This window comes from Vombatus ursinus, unplaced genomic scaffold, assembly GCF_900497805.2.
Source record: "Vombatus ursinus unplaced genomic scaffold, bare-nosed wombat genome assembly UNPS02014172.1, whole genome shotgun sequence".
NCBI lineage: Eukaryota > Metazoa > Chordata > Mammalia > Diprotodontia > Vombatidae > Vombatus > Vombatus ursinus.
The window spans coordinates 690,152-706,189 of NW_020953950.1; the positions used below are offsets into that span (position 1 = coordinate 690,152).

The following is a 16,038-nucleotide window of genomic DNA, read 5'->3' on the forward strand; positions in this document are numbered from 1 at the left end:
ATACTAGTGGGATTAGTACCCACACCAGTGAGATGGAGAGCCATCTAATTATTCCATTTCAGGTGGTGACTCTAAGCCAGGTACTGGCTTCCTTGAAGTTCCAGCTAAAATCTCATCTTCTACAAGAAGTCTTTCCCAACACCCCCCCTTTAATTCTAGTTCCTTCTCTTTGTTAAAAACCTCCATTTTATCCTGTGTAGAGCTTGTTTTTAAATAAATATTTGCATGTTGTCTCCCCCATTAGACTATGAGCTCCTTGAGTCCAGGGACTGTCTTTTGTCTTTCTGTGTTTATGGATTGATTGCCTGCTGTGGGCCACCATATACACAAGAAAGTTGGGAATTTGGAAAAAGGGACTGACATGGTTGAGGTAAGGCTAGAAGTAGACCCTGAAGTAGTTCCATCTAATTTTTATTCCTTTGTCTTCTCCCCTGCACCCCACCCCCCAATTCATTTGATGATAGGCCAAAAGAATCTTAGGAATGAGAATATCAGGGGGCCTTAGACCAAAACTTAGATCAGGTCCTTGGTGTTTTGTTTGAAGGGTAGCCCTTACAACACTGCTGAATGGGTGCAGTTTGGGTGCACAAGATGGAGTTTGCAAAGACTTTCTAACACTAGTTAGAAAGAGTTTTAAAGCAGATACGCTAACTTTGGCAAGTAACAAGTGGAAGTTAAAAATATAAACTTTATTCCTGTGGGTCATGCTTAGATGCCTGACTATTCTAGATTCCAAAAGAGCTTGGCCCTGGAATTAAGGCTCTCCTTTTGGAAAGGAAAAGCTTTTATAGTCAAAGCTCTGAGGACTGACTAACTCCTATACAAGAAAAAAAAGAGCTAAGAATTTTGATTTGGGGCCTGTCAAGGTCTGTCTTTCTTTTTCTTTCTTTTTCTTTCTTTCTTTCCTTCCTTCCTTCCTTCCTTCCTTTCTTTCTTTCTTCCTTTCTTTCTCCCTTCATCTCTCTCTCAAACCCTTATAACAAATATGCATAGCCAAGCAAAACAAATTCCAATATTAGCCATTCTATATATTCTATATATTTATTCTATATATTCAGATTACCTCCTTTCTGCTAGGAGGCAGGCAGCATTTTTCATCATCAGTCCTCTGGAATTACAGTTGATCATTGTGTTGGTCATGGTTTTTAAGTCTTTCCAAATTGTTCTTCTTCTTTTTTTTTTTTTTACAATATGTTATTGTAACATAAATTGCTTTCCTGGTTCTGCTCACTTTATTCTGCATAAATTCATACAAATCCTCTGAGGGTTCTCTGAAATCATCTCCTCATTTCTTCTATCACAATAGTATTCTGCTCATTCATATATCATAGTTTGTGCAACCACTTCCCAACTGATGGTTGCACCTTTAATGTCCAGTTCCTTGCCACTACAAAAAGAGTGCTATAAATATTTTTGCACATATAGTAGCTTTTCCTCATGCTTTTATCTCCTTGGTTTATGGGACTAGTAATGACATCTGAATCAAAGGGTTTGCACAGTTTAGTGACTTTTTGGGACATAGTTCCAAATTTCTTGGTTCCAATTTACAGATCCACCAACAGTGCAACATTGTGTCTTCTTTCTCATAGCCCTTCCATTTGTCATTTTCCTTTTTTTTTTTATCAGCTTTCTCAATCTCATGGATAGTTTTTCAGAGTTGCTTTAATTTGAATTTTTCTAATTATTAGCGATTTGGAACATTTTTTCATACAGCTATCTGTAGCTTGGATCTTCTTTGAGAACTGCTTATTCGTACCCTTTGATCATTTATTTGCTGTGGAATGGGTGCTATTCTAATTTTCAATCAGTTTTTTGTATATCTTAGGAATGAGACCTCTATCTCAGAAATTTGCTGCAAAGATTTTCCCTACTTAACTCTTTCCCTTTCAATCTTAGCTGTGTTGGATTTGTGTGTGTGTGTGTGTGTGTGTGTGTGTGTGTGTGCCAAACCTTTTACATTTTACATAATCAAAATTGTTTTTATCTTCTGTGATTCTTTCTATCCTTTGGTCATAAACTCTCTCCTTAAGGAACTGAAAGGTAATTTCTACTTTGCATCTCTAATTTGTTTATGATATGACTTTTGATAAGGACAGCTAAGTGGTACAATAGGTAGAGTTCTGAGCCTGGAGTCAGGAAGACTCATTTTCATGAGTTCAAATCTGGCCTCAGACCCTTACTCGCTTTGTAACCCTGAGCAAGTCATTTAACTCTATTCGCCTTAGTTTCCTCATCTATAAAATGAGCTGAAGAATAAAATGGCAAATCACATCAGTATCTCTGCCAAGAAAACTCCAAATGGGGTCATGAAGAGTCAGACATAATTGAAATAAGAACAACTAACCTTTGATATTCAGCACAAGTATCTATTCAGAGTTTATATTGGTATGACATTCAGTATTGGTCTAAACCTAATTTCTACCAGACTGCTGGCAGTTTTCAACAATTTTTGTCAAAAATAAATCCTTACTCTAATACTTGGGGTATTTGGGTTTATTGAATAATAGGTTACTAGGTTAGCTTCTTTCTATATGTCATATACTTAATGTCTTCTACTGATTGACCTGTTTCTTATCTAATACCAGATAATTTTAATGATTGCTGCTTTGTAGTACAGTGTAAGAATTGGTACTTCTGGGCTGCCTTCCTTCTGACTTAGGGCTTTGCCTTTCTATGAGAACTGAAGCTTAAGTCTCTGAGTTCTAACTTAAAGGAGAGATGGCAAAGTCCATTCCTCTTCCTTCTGTTGAAAAGAAGTAACAACTCAGCTGAGGTCTGCACTTGAAGCCAGAAGCTGGAAGACATAGCCTTTTACCTATCATAACTGCACCAGGTGGTGACTGGCGATAACCATAACATCAGCAGAGCACCTTTGAGCAGCAATCAGGTGAGACCAGCAGGGACTAACACCCCAAAGACTTCATAGCTGGTGGAAACTCCCAGCCCCCTAGACCAAGAATGGCAATGCAATGACATCACCAAAAGACAGTGATAGCCCTGAAACATCATGAGTTGCCTCTATATACATGCTCATTAGCTATATATATATAGTATATGTGTGTGCATGTGCATATCTCTTCCCCATGTTTTCTACATGTGTAGACCTTTTCCACTAGTGGGGTATGTATTTGTGAAAAAAAAAGTGCCGTAGGTTTATGGGAAGAATCTTCTCTAATTTTTTTTACTATGCTTCTTCATTAAATCTTTTGCTTTCAACTAATTGCATTCTCTGGTTGACTGGTAAAAGTAAACACATTGGTGGGGGCTCAAACTATGGTTGCTGAGTAGATGTGAATATATAGAGTATCTCAAATCTAGGGTAACTAGTCTAGGGCAACCCACATGTAAGTGGAAAGTAGATATCCCCAGGTACTACATAGTATAACAAAGGCAATAGCTACTAAAATCTTGAAAAATAATTTTATTGTGGTCAATGACATCAGTGAATTCTTACTCTTAACCTTGATGGCTTTAGCCACCTATGTTATAAATTGAAGACATCTATAACAGAGACATGACAAAGGGGATGAAGAGAGAGTCAAATTAAGGGAAAAGTAGAAGGGAGAAAAAAACAGCGATTTTTAGTATAATGAAAATGAGTATTGCTAGCTATGGCGCCTTTGACTTTTTCAGCACATGAGGACTCAGTTTGTTCCCTTAGCACTTCTGGCATGGTTTAAACAACAGAATTGAATTAAGTTTTTCTAAATTTATTATAATGAACTTGGAATTCAGTGTCTAACACCTGCTCCCATCCTGTCACATGGAGACAGCTTAGGACAAGAGTTGCCAGGACCACAACACTTTCTGCACTGTGGTCCACTAAGGGATGTGCTGGGAGAAGAGAGGGAGGACAGGGGTCTCCACTTGGCCATGAACCAAACACTGTGTTGCATCATCTCTCTACTCAAGACTCTGGATTCTGCATTAGTGATTTCAATCCATTGTGATTCTGGGGACCTCACACATTCATCTGAAGGTATTAAACACACACACACACATGCACACACACACACACATACACACACACGATCCTTTCCTCCACACACACTGAAACTTGGTCTTGTGCAAAATGCAAGTCTTTGGGCAGGGGTGGGGGTGGGAGGGGGAACAAAATTCTAGGTGTGCTTCAAAGATCTAGGAGCAGCATTCAGCAACTGTCCATAGAAGGGTCCAAAAGACTTGTGATTTCAAAAGTGTAGTGGGGCACACTTTTGCTAATTCCTATCACTTGTTTTAGGGATGATGATTTCCAGGATGGTTTTCTGTGGTGACTCTTTGTTCTGTAGGTCTTTCTCCTGGTTTGTCTGGAGCATGATCTTTTTGACCCTGAGCTTTAACACATAAACAAAAACATATTCATTATTACTCATGAAAAATCTTCAAATAGCATTCAACCCTCCCCATTCATTTTCAGTGGCCAGGACTCAGAGCCATAACTAGCCTGGATGACTGGAGTGCCATCCCAGGACACCAACTTTTGGGAAGGTTAGCGTGATTTCTTGCAGCAGCCTATGGACTTCCCTTGGCCCATCTTACCCTGGATCCATCCCAGGTTGCCTGTCCCAGAGTTGCATCACCATATGGCTGTCTAGTGAAAAGACTTCTGGGCTGACAGGTTAGAGACCCAGCTCTAGTTTTGATTCTGCCATTAATTCATTGGGTGTCCTTGAGTGAGTCATCTCATGGAAGCTCAGAACCTTAGAGCTGGAAGGGACCTCAGACCCTCCTAGTCCAACTATATCCGAATCCATTAATTCAATAGGCATTTATTAAGTGCCTATTATATTCTAGTCCCTGAGTTAGATGCTAGAGGTAGAAAGAAAGAAAGGAAGGAAGGAAGGAAGGAAGGAAGAAAGAAATAAAAAAAGAGAAAGAAGGAAAGGAAGGAAGGTAGGAAGGAAGGAAAGAAGGAAAGATAGTCCTTGCCCTCAAAGAACTTATATTTGATGAGAAGAAGCAGTATATACTCAGGTAAGTTAGTACATAGTATATACAAAGTAATTTCTGAGAGGTAGAAGGGCATTAGAAATTGACGGAGTTCAAGAAATGTCATTAGCACAGTGGATAGAATTCCAGCCTTGGAGTTAGGAGGACTTGAGTTCAACACTTAACACTTACTAGCTGTGTGACCCTGGGCAAGTCACTTAACCCCATTGCCTAGCAAAAAACAAAACAAAGAAACATCTTATCTCTCTTCTTTCTTTTTTTCTCACTTGAACTAAGCCTTGAAAGGAGCTAGGGATTCAGGCATGGGGACAGCTAATGCAAAGGCCTGGAGTTAACAGAGAAGTATCATGTTCTAGATACAAGTAGCTGTATCTATATGTAATTCTTTGCCTAGAATGTAGCTTGAGTTAAGGAAAACAAAGTGCCATAAATTTGGAAAGGTAGGAATCTGAATTTGAATCCTACCTACCCCCTCCTCTAACAGTAGTGATCCAACCTCAGTGTGAAGACTTGGGACAGTAGGTTGGATCTGAACTTGAGTCTTTCTGACTCCAGGTCCAGCACTTTATCCATTAAACCACCAAACTGCCAAGTCCGTGTATCTTCAGGCTTCTTATCAATCTAAATTCACTACCTTATGAGTCTGCCTATTACTTTTTCTAGTTCTTTTTGAGGTTGGACTGGGAGAAGGGGAAAGGAAATAAACCTTGATTAAGCACCAACTATGTACTTTACAAATATCTTATTTCATCCAAGGACAACTCTATGAGGTAGATGCTATGATTATCTCCATTTTACTGTTGAGGAAACTGAGACAGAGATTAAGTGACTTGCCCAGAATCACACAGTTAGTTAGGACTAGACAATGTCCAGTCCAGAAGAGACCTCCAGCCTCCACGGAGCCTTGTGACTTTTTGCTATAAACATTTAGATGCTGGTTGGACTAGATGGTGTCTGAATTCCCTTCTGGCACTGAGAAATTCCTTTAGAAAAAAAAAAACAACAAAATAATATATTTGTATCTATAGAACTCTGTGTGTGCTAGTTACTGGGAATTTGCCTAGTGACAAAAGAGAAGGGAGAGGTGAAAAAGATACTGGTCCGTTGTGGGGGGTGGGGAGATTCTAGAAAATGGGAGAATACAAACTTTGTGGGCACCAGTACAACTGTGTTTAAATAATAACAACAAAGCAGCCAGAGGCCGCTTAACAGACAGCAATGAGTGACATTTGAAACCATAAATGTTAACTTCGAGAATGAAAAAGCAGCAGCCAGATGATGTATATAGTAATCATTTCGTTCTAATTCATATTCGACGAGGCAAGAGTGTCTAAATTCAGCCACCGTGGAGAGAGTGAGAGATCTTGACCCATAACAGCTATCAGTAATGACATCTTTTTACCAAAATAGGGGGCTTCACCCAGACTGCAGATTTTATTGCTAAAATGCATTGATAACGTATCTCCCAAGAATGACTAGTGGACCATTAAAATAACCACATGAACTGACATTTATATAACATTTATCGTGGCTTAGTTTTTTGGAGCTAGAAAGTTCTTTAAAGTTAGCTAACTCTCTTATTTAACAGATGAAGAAACTGAAGCTCAGAATGGTAAAATGATTTGCCCAGGGCCACACAGCTAATAAGTGTCAGAGGTAGGATTTGAACCCAGATCTTGACTCCATGCCTCCCCAATTTCAGTTTTCAAAAATATATTAATTCATCATTTTCAGATATATTTATTTAATATTTTAAAAATATGTTTAAATATATTTTTTTTTCATTTGATTCTCACAATCACTCTGGGAGGTAAGTACTTGTAAGTGGTTAATAAATGCTTGTTGGCTAAGATTTGAAGGTGAATGAATCATCAAGCACTTATTCAGTGCTTACTGGGTGAAAGTCACAGAGCTAAGCAGCTGGGGATGCAATGACAAAAGTGAAAGGGCCCCTGCCTGCCCTCAGGGAGTTTACATTCTACTGAAGAGTGGTTATGCAGCTAGTAAGAGACAGAACACGAACCTGGGTTTCTGGACTCCAAGTTCCCACTTTTGACACTACCAACGTGACCCTGGCCTTAGTTTCCTCATCTATAAAATGAGGGGCTTGGACTAGACATTCTCGGAGATCTCATCTCACCCTAGAGCTGGGAGCCTAAGTCCAGCACTTTGTGAGCCTAAAAGTCTCTTTCGGCTGTAAAACCTTCTGATGTCTAAGTTACAGCGAGAGACCATAGGGCTTATAACGAGGAGGCACCTTGGGGATCATTTTAGAGACAATGTCATTTTAAAGACAATGAAATGGAAGCTCACAGTGGCTTCTTCAAGGTCAAACAAGTAGCGAAGAAGGTGAGCTGAGATTTGAACCCAGGGCCTCCAACTGCCAGTCCAGTCTGCTTGCAAGGATGCCTTGGCTGCCTTGTAACATCAGTTGGAATCCTAGCTCCAACATATACTAGCTGTGTGACCCTGGCTAAGTCACTTAACTTATCTTAAACAATTATCTAAATCTAGAGTTGAACAGAGCTCAGAGGCCGTCTCATCCAAACTCCTCATTTTCCAGATGAGGAAATTGAAATTTGGGACAGCAACTGACTTGTCCCAAGATCACCTAGGCAGTAAATATCAGAGGTAAGATCAACACACAATCAATACACATTTATTAAGCACCTGCTGTATGCCAGGTACTGGCTAGGCCCCGGGTATACAAAGATTAAACAAGACTCAAACCCTTCTCTTGAGGAGCTTATTTATTGAGCGGGGTGGGGGGATGGTGGTTTGTAGTAAAACATGTACATACACACGTGTACATACAAGACAATAATGGAAATGAGAATCGCTAACATTTATATAGCATATACTATGTACTAAGTGGGCAGCTAGTGGCATAGTGGATAGAGTACCATGCTTAGAGTCAGGAAGACCCGAGTTCAAATCTGCCCTCAGATACTTACTAGCTGTGTGACCCTGGGCAAGTCACTTAACCTTGTTTGCCTCAGTTTCCTCATCTGTAAAATGAATTGGAGAAGGAAATGAAAAACCACTCTAGTATCTTTGCCAAGAAAACCCCAAATGGGGTCATGAAGTCAGACACTGCTGAAACTACTCTACCAACAACAACATGTACCAGGCACTGTGCTAAGTGCTTTACAATTCTCATCTCATTTGAGCTTCACAACAACCCTGGGAGGTAGGTGCTATTATGATCCCCATTTTACAGATGAGGAAACTGAGGCAAATAGAAGTTAAGTGTCTTGCCCAGTGCCACACTGGGCTACTAAGTGTCTGAAACTGAATTTGAACTCATTTTTTTCTGACTCTCGGCCTAGCACTCTACCCATTGCACCACCTAGCTAAGGAGAGATCTGGAGAGAGAGGACATTAAAACCTAGGGTCATCTGGGAAGGCTTCACAGAGGAGGTGGCCCTTGAGCTGAGCCTTGAAGGCAAAGAAAGACTCACAAAGGCAGAGAGGAAGGAGTGGATTCCAGGCATGGGGATAGTTTGCAGTGAATGCCCAGAGGCGGAAGAGGGTAGGATCCCATGGGGAACGTTGAGTACTCTTCTTTGGCTGGACTGTTTTCTTGTCTGTAAAATGTGGGGACAGCGAGAACTGTACTGCCCATCTCACCAGGTAAATGTGATGACAATGGTTTGCACATCTTTAAGTTCCAACGTAATCCTAGAACTTATTAAGCACCGACAATGTGCCAGGTGTTGGACTCTGTAGGTCCTCTAGGTAAATGTAAGTTAATCAGTGAAAAGATGGCTGGATTTGGGGTCCCAGAACCTGGGTTCGAATCTCTCCTCTGCCTCTCACTGCTTGTGTGCCTTTGGACAAGTCACTTCCTCTGTCCATTTCTTCATCTGTAAAACAAAGGGGTTGCAGAGGTCCCTTCCAGCCTGAACTCTGGGACCCTACAATCTTCCATCTCCTACTAATCATGTGGGTAAGCTATCCTTGGAATGTAGCGTGGCATTTTGTATCACAGATGCTGGTGCAGGAAGGCGAAAGCTGTCTTTGAAACATGGTGATTGGACTTTAGCCTCGAGCTTTTGAAATCATAACATTTTGATCTAGAAGGTCCTTAGAAATTATCTAGGCTGACTCCCTCATTTTACAGAGGAAGGCCTACAGGAAGAAGTGATTTGCTCAAGAATAATTAGGTAGTAAAGCCTTAAAGTCAGAATTGGAACCCTGGTTCCATCATCTTAATCCAGGGCTCTCACCACGGTATCACAATGCAAGACATCAAAACACCCCAGTATATGTCATTTCCTTCATTAGAATGGGAGCTCCTTCAGGGAAAGGACTGTTTTTGCCTTTCTTTGGAAATTCAGCACTTAGCACAGTGCCTGGCACACAGTACGGACTTAATACATGCTTGCTGACTGACTGACAAATTTAGTTGGAGAAATGGGAGGATGCAAACTCAGTCCATCAGAGATGTAGCTCACAAAGAGACCTTAGAATTCCTCGAATCCAGTGGTTCCCATCAAAGTGATGCCCAGGGGGTTTGAGCTACAAATTCTTTAATCACACCTTAAGCAGTAAATAATTGTCCAATTATGTCACAAATGTTTTTCCTCTGTGACAACAAGCATGTGTGTGTATGAAGCATTATACATGTATTTCTGCAATTATAGGGAGAAAATCATTTTATAATTATAATTATACAATGTAAATTTTAATTTGGAGCTTTTAGGGCCAAAAGTTATCATTGTAGTTATTATAAACACTTAATGAATAAATCTAAGTAGAATATTATAAATTAAATTACCCTAGGGGATCGCAACACATTTTTAGTGTTGTCATTGAAAGAGGTTCAAGAAACAAAAAATCTTGGAATCGAATCCAACCTTTTTATTTTATAACTGAGAACAGTGAGACCTAGAGAGAAATGACATACCCAAGGTGAAGCAGCTAGTTACATGGCAGAATCATGATTTGTAGCCAGGTCCTGTGGCTCTTTCCATCACACCACACTGCCGCCCATCTAACTTTCGGGCCCTCCATAAGGCCATGGTGTATATGGTGCCCGTTTTGCCAAGCACGGTGAGATCCTGATGTTCTAGGAATCTCCTTCTCTTGCCTGGCCAGGCTAGAGCAGCTTCCTGGGACCAATCTTTCTAAAGCACATCAATCATCATCTGTTGCATAATCCTCCATCACCATTTGATCTCCGTCCAAACCTGAAGCAGCCTGCCAGTTTCCATCTGCCTCTGTCTCTCACATGTGTGTGGATGGATGGATGGATCACATCACACTTGCAAAGGGGTATAAAGACTTGGGAAGGGACCTCAGCCAAGAGCCTGTCTCTCCACACGATCACACTTAAATGCAGTGATGTTTTTGGCTGAGAAGGTGCTTCCTACTTTAAGTCCTAGCAACTTTTGAAAGGGCCTTTGGGGATAGAATTTCTTTTGTTTCTCAAATGGCATTTTGAGCCTTTAGAGGCTATGTGACCTTGGGCAAGTCATTTTCTCTGGGTCTCAGCTTCCTCATCTGTAAAAATGAGTTGGACCAGGCAATTTCTTCCAAACTCAGGAATGATGTAATGCTTATGGCATTGTTGTTGTTCCTTTATGTCTGACTCTTTGGGGCCCTATTTGAGGTTTTCTTGGCAAAGATACTGGAGTGATTTGCCATTTCCTTCTCCAGCACATTTTACAGATGGGGAAACTGAGGCAAACAGGGTTAAGTGACTTGCTCAGGGACACACAGCTAGTAAATGTCTGAGAGTATTTGAACTCAGGAAGATGAGTCTCTCTGATTCCAGGCCCAGTGCTTTATGCACTGCAACACTTAGCTATCCATGGCATTATAAATGAGATAATATTTGTAAAGCACTTAGCATAGCATCTGGAACATAGTAGGTGCTATATAAATGTTTATTCCTTTCCCCTCCCTCCCCCAATTCCCAGTCTTGGAATCTGGAAGATTTTATAGTTCAAATCTGGCCCTTAGACACTGGCAGGGAGTGGGCAGCTGTGAGACCCTGGGAAAGTCACTTTGCCATCATGAGCCTCAGTTTCCTCATCTGTAAAATGAAGATATTCGACTCAATGGCCTCTAAAGTCCCTTCCCCCTCCAAATTTATGATCTCGTGATTATTTATGATTATTGTTGTACAAATCACTTTCGTTTCCTCTTTTTGTAAAAGGAAGTCTGAAGTGAGGGAGAGGCAGTGAGCCCGTAACTTTGTAGGTCTCCCCCCACCTCCAGTGTTCTTTGCTTCTATCAAAGAAAGGCAGCCTAGTATAGTGGAAAGAGCACCAGTGTGGAGTCCAAGGACTTGAATTCTGCTCTTCTTACTATATATGTGGCCTCACTCTCTGGGTCTCTTTCCTCAACTGCAAAATGAAGCGGTTGGATTAGATGATCTGTCAAAGGTTTTCCAAGTCTAAAACCCTAATATTTGGTGTTTGAGAGCCCTGAGTACTAATTTTTAGAAAGAAAGACCTTTCTGGGAAATGCCCTCTAGGAACCTGGGCCGGCTCACTCTCTTCTCTGCCACTCCACAAACAGCTCCTTGGCTGGGGGGTATGGGCTGCCCCTTTCCTCATTTGGGATCCATCTCTAACTCACCATAGGAGGTGACTGGGTAACTTTGTTCTTCAATATTTCGGTATATGCCAGCTTCTGAAAAACAGAAAGAGCACTGCTCAAACTTAGTTGCTTCTTTTACTTATCTCCTGGACCTGGGGACTGGAATGCTTTTTTTTTTTTAATTAACAGTGCAGGGAATTCCTGGATGAGGAAGTCCTGTCTGTCAATGCAGATGGACACTTTGCTGCAGCTTCCAGTCTGGGAGATGGTGAGATGTCAGACACGATGTTCTAAGTGCAGCCCAAACCAGACTGAAATGGAAATGGAAGATACTTAGCAAAACAAAAATACAATAAAATGTAGATGATGGTAACGTGGTTTTCTAAGACAATATGTGGTCAGCAGGGATCCTTATGTACCTTTATTGGCCCTTGTTTTTTAATGAATTTGATATCACTGGACTAGATCATTGAGAAGTGAAATGCCCGTGGTCACACAGTCACTAGATGTCAGAGGTAGCCCTTGAGCCAGGCCTTCTTGTACCTGGAATGGCCACTTAGCCACCAAGCCACTTCTCCTTTAAAGCCTTTCTAAAGGAGGTCATTAGAGTCCATTTGAACGCAAATATTTTGTTTTAAAGGTCTTCCCAGTTCTGATATTCCCTGTTCTAAGGGCCCTCCCAGCTCTGATGTGTTCTCAGAACTCTCCCAGTTCTGACATTCTGTGTTCTAAGGGCCCTCCTGGCTCTGACACTGTTCTGAAATGAAGTTCTGCTATGAACCAAAGTGACTCCATCTTGGTTTTAAAAAGTCACAGGGGGAAAGGAAAAAGCGTAACAAATGCCTGCCTGGGGGAGAATGCCCTACACCCTGTGTCCCATTTCATAGTTAATTGCTTATTAATTATTAATTTCATAGTTAATTGTACTGTATTTTATCACTATCCCATTCTAATTGTTCTTACCACATATCACTGTATCTTTTCAAAACAAAAGTTTCTTAATGATGAGAATGTATTTACTCTCAGGCATTTCTGTATCCTGTTAGTAAAAATGTTTTATCACAAAACATCTTGTCAATAGTAGCCAATTAGAATAAAGTAACCATTTCCTTTTATTTATTTATTTTTGTTGATTTTCTGTGTAAGATAAGACCTAAAGGAAAATCTAGTTGAGTTTGTATTCAGAGATATTTCTGTTCATCCTCCAAGCATTGAAAAATTTTTTTTTTAATCCGTTGTCAACTTGGTCTTTTTGTTTTATGGACCACAACAATTCTAAACTCACTCCTAGCTCTGACATCCTGTGTTCTAAGGGCCCTCCTATCTCTCACAGTCTATGTTCTAAGGTCCCTCCTAGCTCTGACATTCTGTGTTCTAAGACCCCTGCTGGTTGACATTCTGTTCTAAGGTCCATTTTGGCTTTGATATTTGATACTCAAAGATTACTCTCAGCTCTGACATTCTCTGAAAGTAAATACCGGTCTGAAAAAGAGATTCCTGAATGGGTCGACTGGAAGTTCTCTTGCAGGGCCTCTCTGGTAGCTGCCTCCAGGGCAGGGGCAGCTCCAGGCTGAGAGGAGCCAGCAGGAGACAGCATGGGAAGCTGTCCCTGGGCAGCGCCCATCTGCTCAGACCCAAGCAGCAGAATACCTAAAAGCACAGACAGTGCAGGTGCCCTCAGGCCCTCCTCCAACTCTTTCTCCTCTTCCTCATGCTTGCTTACTGCCTTCCCAGAAGAGGCCATTGCAGAGGCCTTGGAAGACAGCCCTGATTGCTGGGCAGCACAGCCTTCTCTGAATCAAACGGCTTCCAGGCTCTGGGTTTGGAGATGCCCAGATGCTAAGTTCCAGAGGAGTCAATGGCCATGAGGATTGGTCATAGGGCCAATGTGTGCAGGAGGCTTCATCCAGGGGTCCTCTAAATCAGTGGCTGCATCTACAGTTTGGACTAAACAAGACTTTTGTTTAAGCAAATATTCCCTTTGGGCTCTTTCCCCATGGCCCAGATATTTGCTGTGGTTGCAAAGTAAGTTCTTGTTTCACTAACTTAGGGACTCTGAAAGGAAATGGTTCTTTTGATCGCTGTGGTGAAGCAATAGAGGTGGCCAATGTGGGGACTCATTTTTGCTTGACCGGCATCATCACAAGGGTTTTATTTACTTTTTTTTTTAAGATTAGGAGGCTGAGGGTGGGATAATAACTACAATTTTACATATATCTGTATCTATTTTTGTCTAATGGTGGCCATCTCTAGGGCAGGGTGGGAGGTGGGAAGAAAAAAAGGAAAAAAGAAATGAACATGTTAACTTTGTTGTATATTTAAAAGGAATAGCAAGTTGTACATAGTAGATTTGCAGTTTCATGTACGAGCATCTTTTTTTTTCTTATTATACTATGTTATGGAAATGCTTGTTTTAGTCCATAAATTAAAAATAAAATAAAATTTTAAAAAGGATTTGGAGGGTGAGAGTGGGAGGGAGAGAAAATAATGAATTGAAAAATAAAATGAAAATATTAAAGAAAAGTTTATTTTGGAGGATCCTGCTGTTTTTGCAAACATTTCCATTGGATCTCTGCTCCTTTCATTGGAATTGCCAGCTACCTGGAGAGTGGAAACCCTGGAGGGGAATTCTCTGGGTCCTGAAGGAACATTTCACCAAATTTCGAAGGGGCAAGGGATCTCAGATGCCATCCAGTCCCATACATCAGTAAGAATCCACTCTACAACAGACAAGGCCCCAGCATGTTCTTGACAACCTCCAGGAGTGAGGAGCCCCTCCCCCCTTTCCTTTTCCTCCCAAGAGGAGCCCATTCCTCTCTTGGACAACTCTCCCTGTCAGGAAGTGTTTCCTTCTATCAGGTCTAATTTAGACAGTCTGTGGGGCTTTTGTCATGGGAAAGAAAGTGTCTTCTAGGAACACACACACACACACACACACACACACACACACACCACAACAACCACCCAAAAACCACATGGAAGAGAGTTTTAACAGAGTCTCGGCTTAGCTGAAGGCCACTTTTGACCGCTTTCCAGTGAAGTAGCTAGGCTTACTTAGTTATCATTGAATTATGTTTCCATTTGTCTCAAATAAGCATCTTTTTTCTTTTTCTTTTGTAGGCAGTACTAAGAAGAACAACAGTATTTTTCAAGCCTGGAACCTCAGTGCTAGATTTAGGGCTCTTGGTGTCCCTCTGGTCCAACACACATACCTGGACGAGGATTCCTTCTACCACACACATAGGATAACACCTTAGAGGTTCTTTAGTCCAAGCGCCTCATTTCAGAGGGGGAAACTGAGGCTCAGAGCCTTGCCCAAAGTCCTGCCCATAGTAAGTGGCAGAGATGGGATTTGACCTCAGAGACCCTAACTCTAAATTCAGAGCTCTTTCTGCTGCCTCTCACCTGAGGAGTTACTCAGCCTGTGCTTGAAGATGTCCAGTGATGAGGAACTTGTTACCTCCAGAGATAGTCCATCCCAGTTTTGGACAGCTCTAATTATTAGGAAGTTGTCTCCATTATACTAAACCTAAATCCCTAGCACTGCTCCTAGTCCTGCCCTCTGGGGCCAAAGAGAGCAAGTTCAATCCCTCTTCCACTTGAAAAAAAAAATGCTTTGAATATCTGAAAACAGCTCTCATGACCTCCCCTAAGGCTTTGCTTCTCCCAGATAGATATGCCCAGTTCCTTCAACCCATATGTTCATGGCTTGATTTCGGGGCCCTTCATTATACTTGTTGCCTTCCTTTGGCCCTTCTCTCGTTAAACGATGTTTTTTCTACATCTTCAGCTCTCAATACAATACTCCAGAAATGTTCTGACCTGGGTAGAAAACAGTAGGACCATCACATCCCTATTCAAGGAAGCCATGCTTTCCTTAATGTCTCCTAAGATCTCAAAGGCTTTCATAGTTTCTATATTCTGGTATTGCCTCATATTGTGTTTGCAATCCATTTAGATCCCTGGATCTTTTTCGGATGAACTGTTATTTCCTCCATCTTGTACTAGTGAAATTGGTTTGTGGTTCAAAAGACACAGATGTTCTGAAAAAATGTGGAATTTGCCCAATCTACTAGCAGTCAGGCGGCGTGTTTTTTTTTTTTTCCTGAGGCAATCGGGGTTAATTGACTTGCCTAGGGTCACCTGGCTAGTAAGTGTCTGGTGTTCGGTATTTGGTCTGAGACCAGATTTGAAGTCAGGTCCTTCTGATTCCAAGGCTAGAGCTCTATCCACTGAGCCACCTAGCTGCCCCTGTGCTTGATTATTTCTGAAAGCATGTTCACATCCTGGACTCATAGATATAGAATTGGAAGGGTCTCAGAGTCTATGAAGAAACAGAGGCTTAGGGTGGCTAATGATTTACTTAAGGTCACACAGGTCTAAGCAGCCAAAGTACTTCCAAAAAGTGGATTTTGAACCCTGGGCTTCTGAATTCACAGTCAGTGACCTTTCCATTGTACCCCCCTATCTTTTTTGCCACTCCAGAATGCTAATTTTTTTTTTTTAGGCAATTGGGGTTAAGTGATTTGCCCAGGGTCA

At 41.3% G+C, this 16,038-nt stretch overlaps 1 protein-coding gene across 1 annotated transcript in view; it reads right to left on the minus strand.

Moving 5' to 3' along the window:
- Positions 1–4,217: 4,217 nt before the first annotated feature.
- Positions 4,218–16,038, minus strand: part of FHAD1 (forkhead associated phosphopeptide binding domain 1) — a 174,400-nt gene continuing 162,579 nt past the window's right edge. Inside the window, exons 30-31 of the mRNA XM_027859802.1 lie at positions 11,539–11,592; positions 4,218–4,334 (exon numbers count right to left, since the gene is read on the minus strand). Coding sequence (XP_027715603.1) covers positions 4,218–4,334; positions 11,539–11,592 — 171 coding nt within the window. The remainder of the gene's footprint in view (positions 4,335–11,538; positions 11,593–16,038) is intronic.